This window comes from Eurosta solidaginis, chromosome 1, assembly GCF_040869045.1.
Source record: "Eurosta solidaginis isolate ZX-2024a chromosome 1, ASM4086904v1, whole genome shotgun sequence".
NCBI classification, from domain to species: Eukaryota; Metazoa; Arthropoda; class Insecta; order Diptera; family Tephritidae; genus Eurosta; species Eurosta solidaginis.
Window position 1 is genome coordinate 120,318,655 of NC_090319.1, and position 19,471 is coordinate 120,338,125.

Genomic DNA, 19,471 nt, shown 5'->3' on the forward strand with positions numbered 1-19,471 from the left:
ACATGCTCATAGTAAATTAATTGACCTTTGCATAGATTATGCCGACATTTTCGCTCTTGACACGGACAAAATGACTTTAAATAACTTTTACGAGCAAAAATTAAGACTGACAGACAACGAACCGGTATATGTTAAAAACTATAGATTGCCATACTCTCAACGCGAAGAAATAAATCGACAAGTAAATAAATTATTAGACAATGATTTGATTGAACCCAGTTATTCAAATTACAATAGTCCTTTGATTGTAGTCCCAAAGAAAGATACTAAGGGTCAAAAAGCATATCGTATGTGCGTAGATTTTCGCGCAGTAAACAAAAAACTCATTGCTGATAAATTTCCACTAGCTAGAGTTGACGATATTTTAGACAATCTCGGTAGAGCAAAATATTTTTCCACATTAGATCTTTTTTCAGGATTTCATCAAATCCCCTTGCATCCTGACTCTCGTGACATTACGTCTTTCAGCACTGACCGTGGCGCATTTAGATCGAAAGTGCTTCCATTCGGCTTAAATATAGCACCTAATTCATTCTCGCGAATGATGACCATAGCTTTTTCGGGTATACCACCCAATGTCGCATTTTTGTACGTCGACGATATTATCGTCATAGGGTGTAGCGAAGCACACCACATTAAAAATCTTTCAAAAGTCTTCGATACTTGTAGATCTTTCAATCTCAAACTTAACCCAAATAAATGGAACTTTTTACGACCAGAAGTTACATTTTTAGGTCACAAATGTTCAGCCAAAGGTTTGTTGTCAGACGACTCTAAAATAAACGCAATTAAAAAATATACAAAACCGACTGACAAAGACGCGGTACGACGATTTGTCGCGTTTGCAAACTATTACAGACGGTTTATACCTAATTTTGCGTCTCTGGCAGCGCCTCTAAATCGATTAAGCAGAAAAAGAGTTGAATTTGTATGGGATGTTGAGTGCGAAAGAGCATTTTTATCTTTGAAAGCAGCGTTACTTTCACCAAAATTACTTCAATATCCAGATTTTACTAAACAATTCATTATCACTGTTGATGCTTCCACAACTGGATGTGGCGCTATTCTGAGTCAAGAACAACAAGGTAGTGATTTACCAATTTGTTTCGCTTCTAAAGCATTTAATAAAGCCGAACAGAAAAAACCCATTATAGAATTAGAGCTTTTAGCTATTTACTTTGCAATCAAGCAATTTCGACCATACGTTTATGGCACCCATTTCATTGTAAAATCAGACCATAGACCTCTAGTATACTTATTCAATATGAAAGACCCATCTTCAAAACTTTCAAGAATAAGACTGGAACTGTCTGAATATAACTTTACTATTGTATATATAAAAGGTAAATCAAACGTTTGTGCTGATGCACTATCGCGTATAACAATTGATGAGATTAGAGAAACTAACAAACAAATTTTGGCAGTACAGACAAGTGCCATGACAAAAAAGGCAAACGACAAAAATTTACATAGGAAAACAGACAAAAATGACGAAAAACAACTTTACATGTTTACGACAAATTTTCATTTAATTTTTCGAAAAAAGTCCCAAGAATAAGATCCGCAATTACGTACGATAAAAATAATAAAACAACAAATTTAAGAATTTTTGCGCATATTAAACATAAGAAACTCGAGTTACTTAGTTTTGAGCTTGTTAACGAAATAATGACTTTAGAGAAATTACTTTCGAGGCTTGAATCAGAAGCCGGCAAACGCAAGATTAAGCAAATTGAATGGCCTAAAAACGATATTATGTTCGAACATTATACTATTACAAATTTCAAAAATATTGGAAATAAAATTTTAAAATCATTAGAAATTATACTAACAGATCCAGTGGAGACAGTAACAGATGAAGATGCAAAATTAAAACTTATGAAAATTTACCATAATGATCCCATTTCTGGTGGACATTGTGGAATGAAAAGACTTTATGCAAAACTACGAACAAAATTTTATTGGAAGAACATGACTCGTGATATATCGAAATATATCAAAAATTGTAAAGATTGTCTTTTAAACAAGGTTAAACCTAAAACAAAAGAAAAACTTGTTTTAACACCAACTCCTTGTAAACCATTTGATATACTAGTAATTGACACAATAGGACCCCTACCTGAGTCCAAATATGGTAACAAGTTCGCACTTACCATGATTTGCGACATGATTAAATACCTGGTAACAGTCGCTGTACCAGACAAATCGGCAAAAACAATCGCTTCAGCTATTTTTGAAGGATTCATTTTAACTTACGGCACAATGAATGCCATAAAATCAGATTTAGGTACTGAATTTAAAAATGAATTATTCGAAGAATTAACAAAGCTTTTAACTATTCAACATAATTTTTCAACTGCATACCATCACGAAACTGTTGGCACGATTGAACGTAATCATAGAGTTTTTAATGAATACTTACGTGCATATCTAAAAGACACTTTTTCTGATTGGGATGTTTATTTAAAATACTTTACTTTCCTACACAACACTACGAGTAGCACAGTTTTCGACAACCAATTTTCGCCTTACGAGTTAGTCTTTGGGAAAAAGGCAACTTTGCCTAATGAATTAAGTAAAGAAAAAATTGACCCGATCTATAATGTCGAAAACTATGCCAAAGAAGTTAAGTTTAGAATGCAGAAAACGCACAAAATGGCACAGAATCTAATTAATAAAAATAAATTACAAAGTAAAAATCTGTACGATAAAACGGCACGACCTTTAGTTGTCAAAATAGGAGATAAAGTACTTTTACAAAAAGAACCACATCATAAGCACGAAAATATTAATCAAGGTCCGTTTATTATAACTAAAATTAACGAACCTAATGTAACTATTTTCGATGAAGTTAAAAACAAAGAAAAAGTGGTACATAAAAACCGCCTAAGTAAAGTAAATTAACATTACTCCAATTCGTTTACTTTAAATTTGATTAAAAAAAAAATCCAAAATTTACTTACTAGCATTTAAGCAGCCACGAAGGCTTAAAAACTGTTAAAACAAAAAAAAAAAGTAAAATAACACAAATTTTGTATATTCAAAAAAACCTATTTCATGAAAATTGTTCGTATTTCTTAAGTTCAAACAAAAAAAAAAAAAACAAAACAGAAAAAAGACATATTTCAAAAGCAGCAAAGATTAAAAATGTGAAACTTTAACAAATTTAATATATATTAAAATGTAAATATCTACAACAAAAAGAAGAACAAACAACATAATTTAATAAATTAAAATCAAATTCATTCATTTGTAATAATCAGTAATAAAAATGGTTCCGAACCAACGAATTAAAAAGGGGAGGAACACCCTAATATATATATATTCGTTTGTTCGCAACAATAAGTTTTTGGCCAAAGAAGAATGTGACAAAATTGATCACTTTGTCAATTCTTCTTTTCCCCAAAAAGGAAGATGTAATGGTAAAATGACCCAAGTCATCTTTTCAATGACACATATGGCAACACATAACTTGCATTACTAACATGTCATTGTGAATACTAAGAAGAATAGGAAACATATATATAAATAAGTATTCAGCCATTGTAAGGCTGTTAGGCAGAAAGAATAAGATGTATATGTGGGGTGCAATATGAAAATGACGATTGGCAAGGGTGTGCTCGACATTTTCATATTGCACCGCCATGATTGTAATTTTGGACACCGAAACACGCAGACGGCTCTCCGTGAATTTTAAATAAAACGCGAAGTAAATTTAAAATTTAAAACTAAGTAAACAAGACTTTTTTATTTGAATGGGTATTTGGCGCTCAAGGCCGCCAAGAAACTTCATCTGAGGAATAATAATGGCAACCATCTGGAGGCGGCGCCCTCCACGGCATAGCAGCTAACTGGGGTGAGTGGATAACGGCGAGCGTAGCCATTGTACGTTTCGCGATAATGTTCTATTACAATAATTAGTCGACCGCGTTGTGTTTGCGTCGACTTTAAATAAATAAAGAAATAAAAATAAATAATTCTTTCACGATTTGTGTAGCTTCAACGTTGGTCTTATTATGAAGTGGGTGTTTTCCTCTTTGGTCCAATTTTGGTGTAGCTTTGCCACTTCCAGGTGCTCTATGTTTAAGTGCACGTGTAATACGACCATCGGTTATTTGTAAGATCTGCTTAAAATATCTTGCAGACATGCATTCCAACATTATTTACTCCAGGTAGTTTGTAAATTCTTGTACTACATCTTGGGCTTTCGCCAATATACTTCTTATAAGATCTTCTTGTTTCAGTTATTGCAATTTGTCCACATAAATAAGCATTTTGCAAATCATCACAATTTTATAAAAAATTTCAAAAATACTTCGCAAATTATTCTTTTTGAAATGGTGATGACATTGTAACGGACATGGACATTCAAGTACATTAAGTTTTTTCTCTGAACTTTACTTACGTGTTTTTCCAGTTAGATTTGTTGGCAATCCGTTTTCTAGTAGATATTTTCAATTCATTGCTGCGTTCAACTTCGATACCTGGTTCAGCTGACCTGCTTTCATTTTCTGTTATTTCGATCTGGAATTCTGTTACCGCAAGTCCCGAGGGCCCAGGCAATGTATCTTCGGAAGAGCGCGATGAATTTGATGACCCACTTGGTGTTGGGACGTACTCCGATCCAAAATTTTCGAAGTCATGTAAACACATCGATTCAGCATCAAACGTGTTTATTCTCGTACTATTTTTTTCTTGCTAATACATTTTCAATTCAAAAAACTGATAACAAGGCGAATTGATTTATTTTTATTTTGGCTTGATTTAATTTTCGAATATACTCTTGACTAAAACGTAACATTCGTTTTTTGCCTAACCCACACATATTTATTATTTCTAGGATTCGATTTGGCCTAAGCGGCTTAGGTCATTATGGCATCCACATTTCTTTGAACTTTGTATAGAGGAAAAACAGTTTTCAGCAGGTAGTATAACCTAGTGTTATACTATGCAATAGGGAGTTTTTTTTGTATTTATTTCAAACGGTTCCGGTGAGATCAGCATAATCAGTTTGATTTTTTTTGAAATGATGGTTAGGCCGTTTTGGCGCTGAGCGCCTCATATATAGGTAAATAAATTTATTTCAAAAACATATTAGAATCATACATATAAGTATGCTTGCATATTCACATTGGCAGCATATCTATATGTACATATATATGTATATTAGGGTGTGTCAAACAAATTTTATTTTACTTTTGATATAGTGAAAATATAGTTCAGGACATCTGATTTACCTCCGAAGAGATTTATACTGAGCTTCCCTTCGAATTTGCGTCGTACTTCTTTTCAATTTTACATAAAAATTGGCGGGACTCCGAACGGCATCTGCATAGCAGATGAATTTTCGCTGATAAGGCTGTGTGTAAATCGATAACATTTTACTCATGGAAAAATGAGGTGTAAAAATTTTCCATTTTGGTGAGAAATTTTCGATTTAGCTGTGCTAATCCAAATGATAAATTTTGACGTTTAGCTAACCAAACAAGCACGTGCACAGAATTTATTTGTCTTACATTTAGTTTTTTACGCATGCATTTCTTCTTTTCGTATGTTTTTGGTTGCTGGTGCTTGAGAAGCTGTTATTTTTTGCATTTCTGCAGCAAAATATATGCACGAGCACATAAAAGTAATTGTCAAATTTTACCTAGCGATTATCAATATTTGACCTAGCCTCATGAAAAACTTTTCGTTATAACAACACCCACCCCAATGTACATATGAGCCGTTTATTTTGAAAGTGGCATAAGTCATTTCCAACTCATGGTCTTAACCCTAGAACACACACCCAGAAAATACCACGTAAACACACACCCGGGACCTTATTTTGCGGTTTTTTTAATGCTTATTCAACCAATTTCTCTGATTTTTTTTTAAATGTATATTTTAATATATAACAAGCATTTTGTCTTTTGTTTCATTCGAATATTCCTACTGGTTCCAGAGATATGGGCAAATAAAGTCAGGACATGCAACAGTGGATTTTTGTTTTTGTTGTTGTCCTGATAAATGCAAAACAAAATAATATAATTTATAATAATATACTTGTAGAGTAACAACGAATACACATTTTGGTTTTTATTTCATTGAAATATTCTACCTGGTTCAAAAGATATGTGCAGATAGGTCGCGCAAGGTATGGGTACGTAGGTAGCAAATACACTGATATAACTGGTTTTTGTATTTTATATGCAGCTGCAAGGGTTGTTTTCACACGAGGTGTTATTATAAATGCTGCCTGTTGATATATTCATTATTGTTTTGGTGCTCAAAAGTGTAAGAAGTGAAAATATAAGTGAACATAAATATAACTGAAACTATAAATAACTGGATACGAAATGACTTCAAGAAGAAACGAATATTTATCAAAAGCAGCATATAGAAGGTAAAAAATGTAAAATAAACAACAATGTAAACATATACTAATTTTTTTTATTATGCAGACTAACTGAGGAACAGCGAGAATCATATATACAATCTTTATTTGATGAAATTTGTGACGATGACGCTCCCTATGACTTTGACTCAGTAGATGAAGAAGAAATTCAATTCAATGACATTGAAATTGCTGATGACGATGCTGAAGTTTCGCAAAGTGCCGCAGAAGTATTACCTGATTATGTGGACTATGAGGATGATGAAGAAGAAGATGAAGAAGTAGAAGAAAATAATGAATTATCTGCTAGTGGCGAAAAAATTGTTGCACGTGATGGTACTGAGTGGATGAAAGAACCAAATGTAAGTCGTCAGGTACTCGGACAAAATATTATAAGAGAACGTTCTGGACCAGCTAGATGCACTGAAATGTTGTCAATAGAGCAAACATTCAAATGTTTCATGAACGTTGAAATGGCTGATATAATTATACGCCACACAAATAAGTTAGCAAAAGAAACTTATAATGCTTACAACAATGCGCATCCAAACACAACTCCTAAGTCATGGACGCCTGTGTCAATAACAGAGCTGTATGCATTTTTTGGCATACTTATTATGACTGGTGCGAACCATAGCAATGGAGAACATGTTCGAGATTTATGGAGCGTCAAAAACTATCCTTTATATCGCGCCACAATGGGAGTCAACCGTTTCTGTTCGATATTGCGGTTCCTAAGATTTGACGATAAAAACACTCGTGCAAGACGCTTACTAACTGATAAAGCAGCACCGATCAGTGAGTTGTGGACGATGATGAACAATAATCTTGCTGCATATTACAAGCCCAGCTCATGCTTGACGATTGATGAACAATTATTTCCTTACCGTGGACGCACACGGTTTACGCAGTACATACCGTCAAAACCTGCTAAATATGGTGTCAAGGTTTGGTGGATTTGCGATGCCACAAATGCATATCCACTGCATGGACAAATATATACTGGCCAAGCAGAAACTGGTAGGGAAACGAACCAAGGCGAACGAGTGGTGAAGGATTTGTTTACCAAATACCAAGGAAGTGGCCGAAACATTACAATGGACAATTTTTTACGACCTTGCCAGTTGCAGAACTGCTTCTCACCTGGAAACTCACGATCGTTGGAACTTTGCGCAAAAACAAATCATATATTCCTCAAGAAATGAAGCAGAACAAAAACAGGACAATTGGTTCAACGAAATTTGGCTTCAAAAATAATGTGACAATGTGCTCTTATGTTCCCAAAAAAATAAAGCAGTAATTTTGCTTTCGACCATGCATAATGATGCTGAAATAGCTGACAGTGGGAAACCTGAAATAATTGAATATTATAATCGTGCCAAAGGTGGTGTTGATCGAATGGACCAAATGTTTGCGGAATATCCAACACAAAGACAAACAAAACGATGGCCACTAGCGATGTTCTTCAACATGTTGGACATTACAGCTCTTGCAGCCTACATTGTCTACGATTTGAATAACCCTATGTTGCCTTGGAGAACAAACAACAAGCGTAAGCAGATCCTGCGCAGCTTGGCTGAAGCATTGTGTATGCCCATTATTGAAGCCAGAGCCATAAATCGTCAAGTGACGCGAAATTTTTCGACTAAAATTGCTGTTGAAGCATATTTCAACCGACCGCTGGAATCAATGGTGTCAACAGCAGCATCAACATCTGCCGCAGCGCGCACGCCAAAACCTGTGTCCGGATCTTGCTATTTATGTTACGCACAAGAGGAAAAACGCCGTAGAAAAACCAGAAAGCTGTGCGCCAACTGTAAGAAGCCAATGTGTCTTGTACATTCGGTCACATCAACAAATTGCTCTATTTGCCATGATTTTCCTTAGATATAAGATGCATTTTTATAATTTTTATAATAAAAGTCAATAATATAATGTGTGAAATGAATATTTTTAATTCTTCAAATAAAAAAATAATATAAAAAATGTTTTTTTTGATTATTATGAGGATTTTTACTATTGGGGTACAAACGTATCCCGGGTGTGTGTTTACGTATATAATGTGTTTGGAAGGCTGTAGCTCCTGAACCAATTCAAATTTTGAATTTGAACTCAAAACTAAATAATCTTCCTAGATCCGAAGTTACAATACTCTAGGTATAGCGGTTCAAAAGTTACAACACTTCAAAGTTGATACTGGATACATTTGTACCCGGGTGTGTGTTCTAGGGTTAAATGCATTTTTATTTTCGAACGAATGCATATATAGATGGTTCTACAATTATAAAATAATAATAAGAATTGCATCTTTTGGATATTGGACTCTAAAAAACTGGAGGCGAGGAGAGATACAAACAAATTACCACTGTACCCAAACGACATGAAATGACTTATGCCACTTTCAAAATAAACGGCTCATATGTATATGCATTTGTATAATTTCTCAATAATGATAATTTTATATGTACTTGGGACCTACTCTTCTAGACGTATGTATTGCATATAAATAGCTATATAAATTAGAACTAAATTCAAGTAAATTGTTAAGTTTTATTGAAATCTTATTACAAAAATAGTAACTAATATTCTTTTCTTTGTGTTAAGAGGGGATAACCCTTTATTGCTTAATCTATGAAAACTAAAAAAAAAAAATGTTTGAATTTATTTAAAATTTATCTAAAAATTAATTAATTAAATTTTTCAAATATTACTTATAAAAAATAGTCTTTTGATTTAACTTATCAAGGGAAAACTTAAAGATATTGCATCACCATTATTTAAAAGATTGTTTATTTTACATCATATTGATTTTCAAACGAACGATCGCGCGATCGATCTTTTCAAAACGAGATAATATTTGAGTTTTGCAGTGGACGCTCGCAAATAACGATCGGTACCGAAAGATGTAATCACCACGCTTGAAAAGAAGTTTTGTCGCTCGTATTTCTTTCTCAAAATTGTTGTAGCTTGTGAGAGATTGTTTATGCATTCGTAGGCAATTTCGATTTCTCACTCGCGAGAAATGCTAAGCACTCAATTTTAATTGAGCGATAAGTTGTTTGAGAAATCGTATTCCTTCTCCGCACCCTGTTTGGCAATAGTGCAGCTGATCGACAATTAAGGTAAGGTGCATACGTGGCTACGCGTCATAGACACGTATTAGACGCTGCAGGCGAAATCTGTACGCTTTGATGTCGAACACATGTACTTGAATGGAGAGCTGCACACGAAGCGTAAGCTTCATGAAAGCGACAAAGTATGAAAGCTTCATGTAGCTAAGCGTACAGCAATGTTGTGTAATTAGTTAGAAAATGTTATTTTAGTTAATAAAAGTGCGTGAAAGGTATATTACCAAAGCGAAAAAGAGTATTCAACACAACAAAAGCTTGGTTAGACATTGTTGAAGCGATTAAAAAGATAAAAAGTGTTGGAAACTAGAAATCACATTTTTCTCTAGTCCGCGGTGGTGTAAAGTTGCCTTTCATAATTTACAAAAGCACGGGGATGCTAACAACTTTTAATACCTATTTCCTTTGGTTTCGGGGACGGATATACCTGAGGAAATTTAATTTCTTATTTTTTCAATAATTTTTTGTTTTTGTAGCGATGCTCGAAAGTAGCTTCGTGTGCAGAGAGGCGTAGAGAAATCGTAGCTACATTTCATATCTTGTACGCGTCTATGCAGCTGCACCTCGTGTGCATCTTGCCTAAGTTTATCAAAAATATTACTGTGGAAACAACGCCTCTAACACCCCTTTATCTCTGGCCCACCATTCTAGAAACTGTGAGTATACTCGGACTCTCGTTAGAGGATATTGTTGAAGAATTGTTACTGGTCGCAAAAAAAAACCTCGTCTCGTAAGCGATGTTTTTAGCTAGCGAGATCAGCTATGACGAGGCCAGAGAGCTTGCCAATGAGTATATGCTATAGTGGTCCGATCTGGTTGGTTCTGACAAATCTCTAATCGGAGACCAATATATACCCGCTCACCGAATTTCATGAAGATATCAAAAAATTGGGACTATTGAAGAAGTATTGACCTATCGAGGAAAAATTTGGTATACTTTTTTCATACCGAGAAATACTCGTATTTTAATAAATGTGAGAAAATCAAAATTGGAACATTATATGCTCAGCTGTGAGCTTTTATCGTTCAGTTTTTTCGTTTCAGTTCTTTGAATGCATGTTTATAAACTGTGCGTGTTTTGCGATCCTGTTTATAAACACGCACTCAAAGAAATGAAACGATAAAAGCTGTATGATAAAAGCTCACAGCTGAGTATATAATGTTCTAATCAAGCCAATCTGAGACCACTCACTTGTTTTTTGTATATTTTTTACATCTGTACAATTGCTTATTACCGAACTTTAAAAACTATTTAGTAAATTGGGATATATGGATATATAAATATATATTTTTCTATATACATACATATTAGTATGCATATCTGTATGTACTAACGCATATTCTCGCAAATAATACTATTTCTTTTATACATCATTCCTTAGATTCAAGTGCGCCACTTAAGAAGCGTCGTTATCATATCAGTGCGTCTACCAGTACATTAGTATCTTCGACTAATAAAAACATAAAAGTTGCATCTGTAGAAACGGAAGAAGCTTCTACCTCGTCTGGTATTAATTACAGTGATTGTGTTGCACAGCGAACACGTTCAAAGACACTTAGCACAGAAGGTGCCCACCAATTTGGTCTAGGTGCATCTAATCGTAACAACAGACATTCATTCCCGTTTACATCGGTCAAAAAGCATACGCGCCGAACTGGAAATAGCTTAAACAAAAGCAAAACTAACAGCAACAATTTCAACAAATCTATAGAATCGGCACCACCAGCAACAACACAGGGTCCGAGTATTAGTACGAGCAGCAGTAGCGGCAGCAGCAGCTCAGGCAAAAGAAATAGTAATTTACTAAACTATTTTCGAAAAACACGTAAAATAAGTCATAATCGTAACTCAGCGTCTAACAAACGAGGAGCTGGAGGAACAACTTTCGTAGACGATAGTGCCGATAATAGCAGTAATAATCAATTACATATACAAGTTCATCACCAGCATCAAAAAGAAAAGCAATATCGAAAATCAAATACAACAACTACTGATTGCAAGAATAACAAATCACATAAAAGTGACAGTGGTAGTGGTGCTTGTGATAAGAGGCCACAACCATCGCAACAGTCACAACAGAATCAACACAATACTCGCAGCTTCTTATCAGTTGTTGGTAGTAAAATTAAATTTAATACGAAATCGACATCACCATCAATATCAACAGCAACAGCAACAACAGTTGACACGGCAACAACTACAAATACAGAAGCGATATCATATTTGCGTTCTCAAACCAACCCTGCTGAGAGTCGGAGTATAGCTGATTCATCTGTTTTGTCTAGCACCTCAACAAGCCAGTCGGAAAGTCTAACTTTGCCATCTGGTGTTACAGCCAGTGTTGATAGGTATTGTAAATATCGTAAGAGCTTAAGAAACTATCAACAATTATTTTCTTTTACGAACAACGCAAATAATACAAACTATAATACAAATTTAAACGTAATTGGTAGTTCGTCTATCGTGAACAACGCATCCAGCGCATCAAACACAAATTCAATTAATGGTAGTTTAGGTGCAGTGGGAAGTGCAATTGAAGCTAGTGAAGAAGAGGAAATACATTTCGAAGACAGCGTTGAGATCTACGACGAGGAGGACGACGACAACGAAGCGGCTGATTTAGAAGACGATTCGTTTGCAGCAGAAGGTGACATTGTTATACGTGGTGACGTTGACGACGAGGAAGACGTCGACGACGATATCGGCGACGAGGAAGATATCGCTGAAGAGGAAGAGGAACTAGCTACAGAGGATTCAGAAGAAGTCGGTGAAGGTGAGTTTTTGTAAAGCTTTCAATAAATAAAACTGAGAAATGGAAATAGCGTAAAAATATATATTATTGTAGTTCAAGGCATAGTCTAATTATACAAATTTGAATTAGTATAAAGGTCTAAGTATGAATATGTGCATATACATAGCGCACGTTTTACTGTCAACTGATGTAAAGCAAAATTTTCAGATTCTGAGATATTATAATATATTTTAATAAGTGATTGGCGACATTATGTTCAGTCTCGTATTATATAAAAATTTGGCACATTAAAATTGCTTTGATTTTAGAACGTTAAATGAATAACCACGAAATAAATCTGATTTCCTCTATAACAAACTTAGTTTTTATTAAATTATTAATGATAGGCTTTATTTGACCATTAAACGCTTTAGTGCAAGTCAAAAGCCTCCACTATTACAACCCGACGTTTCGCTAGCCACCATAGCTTCCCCAGGGGAAACAACAAAAACATGTAAAATTAAAACATTTTAAACTATATAATTTAATTTTTATTATTTTTTGTGATACACTGATGTATTCAGATAATCCGTATACTATGAAAGTTTTATTTGGATGAATAATTTTTTTTTATGGTAGTTAATAAATTATATATGCAAAATGCAAAGCAAACATTTGAACTTTGTCCCTCTATCTTTCAAATTGAGATAACTATTTCAACGCCCATAAATTAGCCCGAGAATTCAACTTTCTAAAATGACAAAGCTTTAATTGTGTTTTTCCAAAAATAAATTAAAATTCTGCGTTATATCAATTACAATAAAACGTGCCATATAATTTCGTAAGCTAAATCGCTGAAGTAATGAAAATTTAGTGCCATAAATTTACATATTTGTCAGGTTTATTAGTATTGTAGCGAGTTTTGGGGAATATACGATTATTTTTGCAGCTTCTGTTACCATTCGCGGCCACCGTGGTGTGATGGTAGCGTGCTCCACCTACCACACCGAATATCTTGGGTTCACGCCACGGGCAAAGCAACATCAAAATTATTGAAACAAGCTGTTTCAATTAGAAGACAATTTTTCTAAGCGGGGTCGTCCCTCGGCAGTGTTTGGCAAGCACTCCGAGTCTATTTCTGCCATGAAAAGCTTCTCAGTGAAAACTCATCTGCCTTGCAGATGCCGTTCGGAGTCGGCACAAAACAAGTAGGTCCCGTCCCGCCAATTTGTAGGAAAAAAGAAAAGGAGCACAACGCAAATTGGAAGAGAAGATTGGCACAAAATCTCTTCGGAGGTTATCGCGCCTTATTTTTTTATTTTACGATTCAAATCTCTGAACTGTAGAATATAACATAACTCAAATATTCAGTATAGCAAAATATTCTTTATTTACACTACTTCACAGTTAGATTACTCGCGTACTTAATCAAACTGATTCATTATTCCTCAGCTTGCGCTTCCTTTATACCAGCGCACGATGGAGTATTTGATCAGTCTAGCTGGCAAAAATTAAAACAGCAGTTATTTTTTATTAAAAAAGTGGTTGTCTCACTTCAATGTTATGAAGGGAAATATTTGACAGTAAATTCACGGTGTTCCGCGCAGAATTACTATCGATCGAGCCCCGGCTTGGAGGGATCCGGGGTCATTATTTGGCATTACATGAGATATGTGTGTCAATATGGGTATCAAACGAAAGGTATTTTACTCCACATTTCTACTGACATTTTTAAGTAGGGTTGCCACTTAGAGTTTATTTTTTTTATTTGCCACTTAGGGTTGCCACCTCACCTTTTTTATATTTCTTTGTATATCCACTATATCTCTTAACCGATTTGAATGAACTTACAGTTTGAGGATCGTTTCACAAGGTTGCCACCTTTTTTAAGTTAAAAACAAGCAAGGACGGGGCTGAACAATAATCTTATCCCGTTCGTAACCTCCAAATAATCGGATGTATAAGATAAGAAATATATAGTGAACAGATGTACATACCTAAACGATTTTTAAGATAAATATAAAATAAACAAGTAAGGAAGGCTAAGTTCGGGTGTAACCGAACATTACATACTCAGCTGAGCGCTTTGGAGACAAAATAAGGGAAAATCACAAACCTGGAATGTGTTTGTGTGACATGGGTATCAAATGGAAGGTATTAAAGAGTATTTTAAAAGGGAGTAGGCCATAGTTCTATGGGTGGACTCCATTTCGGGATTCCTTTTCAAGATATCGCCATAAAGGTGGACCAGGGGTGACTCTGGAATGTGTTTGTACGATATGGGTATCAAATGAAAGGTGTTAATGATTATTTGAAAGGAAGTGGGCCTTAGTTCTATAGGTGGACGCCTTTTCGAGATATCGCCATAAAGGTGGACCAGGGGTGACTCTAAATGTGTTTGTACGATATGGGTATTAAATGAAAGGTGTTAATGAGTATTTTAAAAGGGAGTGGGCCTTAGTTCTATAGGTGGACGCCTTTTCGAGATATCGCCATAAAGGTAGACCAGGGGTGAATCTAGAATGTGTTTGTACGATATGGGTATCAAATGAAAGTTGTTAATAAGTATTTTAAAAGGGAGCGGGCCTTAGTTCTATAGGTGCACGCCTTTTCGAGATATCGCCATAAAGGTGGACCAGGGGTGACTCTAGAATGTGTTTGTACGATATAGGTATCAAATGAAAAATTTTAATGAGTATTTTAAAAGGGAGTGGGCCTTAGTTCTATAGGTGGACGCCTTTTCAAGATATCGCCATAAAGGTGGACCAGGGGTGACTCTAGAATGTGTTTGTACGATATGGGTATCAAATTAAAACTATTAATGAGGGTTTTAAACGGGAGTGGCACCTAGTCGTATATGTGAATGCGTTTTCGAGATATTGACCAAAATATGGACCAGGGTGACCCAGAACATCATCTGTCGGGTACCGCTAATTTATTTATATATCTCATACCACGAGCAGTATTCCTGCCAAGATTCCAAGGGCTTTTGATTTCGCCCTCCAGAACTTTTTAATTTTCTTCTACTTAATATGGTAGGTGTCACACCCATTTGACAAAGTTTTTTCTAAAGCTATATTTTGCGTCAATAAACCAATCCAATTACCATGTTTCATCCCTTTTTTCATATTTGGTTTAGAATTATGGCATTTTTTTCATTTTTCGTAATTTTCGATATCGAAAAAGTGGGCGTGGTCACAGTCGGATTTCGGTCATTTTTTATACCAAGATAAAGTGAGTTCCGATAAGTCCGTGAACTAAGTTTAGTAAAGATATATCGATTTTTGCTCAAGTTATCGTGTTAACGGCCGAGCGGAAGGACGGACGGTCGACTGTGTATAAAAACTGGGCGTGGTTTCCACCAATTTCGCCCATTTTCACAGAAAACAGTTATCGTCATAGAATCTATGCACCTACCAAATTTCACAAGGATAGGTAAATTTGTGTTCGACTTATGGCCTTAAAAGTATTCTAGAATTAAACGAATTAAATGAAAAAGGGCGGAGCCACGCCCATTTTGAAATTTTCTTATATTTTTGTATTTTGTTGCACCATATTACTGGAGTTGAATGCTGACATAATTTACTTATATACTGAAAAGATATTAAATTTTTTGTTAAAATTTGACTTAAAAAAAATTTTTTTTTAAAGTGGGCGTGCTCGTCATCCGATTTTGTTAATTTTTATTTAGCACACATATAGTAATAGGAGGAACGTGCCTGCCAAATTTTATCATATCTTCAACGACTGCGAAATTACAGTTTGCAAAACTTTTAAATTACCTTCTTTTAAAAGTGGGCGGTGCCACGCCCATTGTCCAAAATTTTACTAATATTCTATTTTGCGTCATGAGGTCAACGCACCTACCAAGTTTCATCGCTATATCCGTTTTTGGTAATGAATTATCGCACTTTTTCGGTTTTCCGATATCTTAAAAGTGGGCGTGGTTGTAGTCCGATTTCGTTCATTTTAAATAGCGATCTGAGATGAGCGCCTAGGAACCTACATACCAAATTTCATCAAGATACCTCAAAATTTACTCAAGTTATCGTGTTTACGGACGGACGAACGGACATAGCTAAATGAATTTATTTTTTGCCCAGATCATTTTGATATATAGAAGTCTATATCTATCTCGATTAGTTTATGCCGTTATGGATTACCGTTATGCGAACAAAGTTAATATACTCCGTCAGCTCTGCTCAGCTCAGTATAAAAATAGGTAGGTATTTTGTGTGAGGATGCAAAGTTTCACGTTTTTTTTTTTCAGACAACAATATATGCTATACACGTAAGCATTTGGTGAAATTTGAAGCTTCTAGCTGTTAAAATGGGGCTGAAATTATATATACTATATATATGTATATGATATATATATACCATATATATGTATATGATATATATATACTATATATATATAATATATATATATACTATATATATATGGGGTATTCCATCCCATTTCGACCAATTTTGAACCCGACCCCTTTAGAATTGGCTGAAAGTTGTTCTTCTTTTTCTAGCTTACGAAAGACGTTTTTCAGAATTTTTTAAAATTTTTTCATCCAACTCAAAAAAAGTTATGAATTTTTAAAAAAACACCGTTTTTGTTTTCAAAATGCTATAACTTTTTCAAAAATTGACCGTTTGGGATATTTTTCTTTAAATTTGTTTTTTAATGCACTTTTCGGAAAAAATACAAACCAATTTTTAAAGTTTTTTTTTTTAATTTTTCACTTTTTCGAGATTTTCGAATTTCGCCATTTTTTTTTTTTTTTTTGTTCTCATAAAAAACTTCAATCAATTCTGCAAACATCCCCACTAATCCCGGAGTGGGCCGATTTTTTTTATATTTTTTTTAATTTAATTGAAAAAAAATTTCAAAAATAAAATTTTTTTAATAATTTTGTAGGAGCTTTTCGGCCGGTTTATCTCAATAAAATCTACTTTTTTATTTCAATCAACGCGTTTCGACGCATATTCGCATATTCATCAGGGTTCTAATTTATTTTTTAGAAAATACGAAAAACAAAGTTATTAAATACAGGCAAATTAATATTTTACATATAAAACTGATTTTACATTTCACTAAACTTACATTATTGACAACATTAAATTCGTCTAGTTGTCGAGCGATATAAACATATATACACATAACATTAACAAACAGATACATTTTGTAAAAAAAATTAAACCGCACAACACGTCTTTATTCGTCAATCTTTTGCATTGACTGTGATCGTTGTAGCATAAGCGCAGTTTATGTTGTCGACGTCTTCTTTGAAGTTCATCGCTGTATGTATTTGTTGCTGTATGCGCAACCCTTCTAATGTCATCCTTCTTCTGGTTCTGTTCTCCACGTCTAATACTTTTGTTTCATCAAAATTGGCTGTGTGTTTACTTTCCGTCAGGTGTTGTGATAGTGCCGTGGAGCTTTTTTTTTTGAAGACGTCGACAACATAAACTGCGCTTATGCTACAGTTATCGTCATAGAATCTATGCACCTACCAAATTTCACAAGGATAGGTAAATTTGTGTTCGACTTATGGCCTTAAAAGTATTCTAGAATTAAACGAATTAAATGAAAAAGGGCAGCCACGCCCATTTTGAAATTTTTTATATTTTTGTATTTTGTTGCACCATATCATTACTGGAGTTGAATGCTGACATAATTTACTTATATACTGTAAATATTTTAAATTTTTTGTTAAAATTTGACAAAAAATTTTTTTTTTTTAAAGTGGGCGTGCTCGTCATCCGATTTTGTTAATTTTTATTTAGCACACATATAGTAATAGGAGGAACGTGCCTGCCAAATTTCATCATGATGTCTTCAACGACTGCGAAATTACAGCTTGAAAAACTTTTAAATTAAAAAAAAAAAATAAAATAAATGTAAGGCGCGATAACCTCCGAAGAGATCTAAGGCCGAGCTTAGCTTCTCTTCCAATTTGCGTCGTGCTCCTCTTGATTTTTCCCTACAAATTGGCCGGACGGGACCTACATGTTTTATGCCGACTCCGAACGGCATCTGCAAGGCAGATGAGTTTTCACTGAGAGCTTTTCATGGCAGAAATACAATCGGAGCGCTTGCCAGACACTGCCGAGGGGCGACCCCGCTTAGAAAAATTTTCTTCTAATTGAAAAGCCTTATTTCTAAAATTTTGATGTTGCTTTGCCCGGGAGTTGAACCCAGGGCATACGGTGTGATAGGCGGAGCACGCTACCATCACACCACGGTGGCCGCCAACTTTTAAATTACCTTCTTTTAAAAGTGGGCGGTGCCACGCCTATTGTCCAAAATTTTACTAATATTCTATTTTGCGTCATGAGGTCAACGCACCTACCAAGTTTCATCGCTATATCCGTTTTTGGTAATGAATTATCGCACTTTTTCGGTTTTTCGATATCTTAAAAGTGGGCGTGGTTGTAGTCCGATTTCGTTCATTTTAAATAGCGATCTGAGATGAGCGCCCAGGAACCTACATACATACCAAATTTCATCAAGATACCTCAAAATTTACTCAAGTTATCGTGTTTACGGACGGACGAACGGACATAGCTAAATGAATTTCTTTTTTCGCCCAGATCATTTTGATATATGGAAGTCTATATCTATCTCGATTAGTTTATGCCGTTACGGATTACCGTTATGCGAACAAAGTTAATATACTCCGTGAGCTCTGCTCAGCTCAGTATAAAAATAGGTAGGTACTTTGTATGAGGATGCAAAGTTTCACGTTTTTTTTTTCAGACAACAATATATGCTATATACGTAACCATTTGGTGAAATTTGAAGCTTCTAGCTGTTAAAATGGGGTTGAAATTGCAAAAAAAATATATATATATACTATATATATAAACTATATATATATATACTATATATACTATATATATGGGGTATTCCATCCCATTTCGACCAATTTTGAACCCGATCCCTTTAGAATTGGCTGAAAGTTTTTCTTCTTTTTCTAGCTTACGAAAGACGTTTTTCAGAATTTTTTCAAATTTTTTCATCCAACTCAAAAAAAGTTATGAATTTTTTAAAAAAACACCGTTTTTGTTTTCAAAATGCTATAACTTTTTCAAAAATTGACCGTTTGGGATCTTTTTTTTAATTTGTTTTTAAATGTACTTTTCGGAAAAAATACAAAACAATTTTTAAAGTTTTTTTTTAATTTTTCAGTTTTTCGAGATTTTTCGAATTTCGCCATTTTTTTTTTTTTTTTTTTGTT

At 34.5% G+C, this 19,471-nt stretch overlaps 2 protein-coding genes across 7 annotated transcripts in view; both read left to right on the forward strand.

Annotated features, from left to right (window-relative positions):
• Positions 1–19,471, forward strand: part of ctrip (E3 ubiquitin-protein ligase ctrip) — a 244,851-nt gene that overhangs the window by 86,205 nt on the left and 139,175 nt on the right. For 4 of the 5 annotated variants that reach the window (XM_067759756.1, XM_067759757.1, XM_067759759.1 and 1 more), the window contains exon 3: positions 10,887–12,278. In XM_067759756.1, the coding sequence (XP_067615857.1) occupies positions 10,887–12,278 (1,392 nt within the window). The remainder of the gene's footprint in view (positions 1–10,886; positions 12,279–19,471) is intronic. The other variant, XM_067759758.1, reaches the window with a different exon arrangement.
• LOC137236782 (piggyBac transposable element-derived protein 4-like) lies at positions 5,968–8,682 on the forward strand. 2 transcript variants are annotated; one of them, XM_067759771.1, is made up of 3 exons: positions 5,968–6,136; positions 6,196–6,385; positions 6,444–8,682. In XM_067759771.1, the coding sequence occupies exons 2-3, from the start codon at positions 6,339–6,341 to the stop codon at positions 7,579–7,581; spliced, it is 1,185 nt and encodes a 394-aa protein (XP_067615872.1). In that variant the 5' UTR covers positions 5,968–6,136; positions 6,196–6,338; the 3' UTR covers positions 7,582–8,682. The 2 variants fall into 2 exon arrangements, with proteins under 2 accessions (XP_067615872.1, XP_067615871.1); XM_067759770.1 differs by having other exon boundaries at positions 5,968–6,385.

What these genes read in the sequence shown, in the direction of transcription:
- LOC137236782 (XM_067759770.1), top strand. Translation starts at nt 6,339, where the DNA reads ATGACTTCAAGAAGAAACGAATATTTATCAAAAGCAGCATATAGAAG. An exon ending in TCAAAAGCAGCATATAGAAG is followed by an intron (nt 6,386 to 6,443) that starts GTAAAAAATGTA and finishes TTTATTATGCAG; the next exon opens with ACTAACTGAGGAACAGCGAG.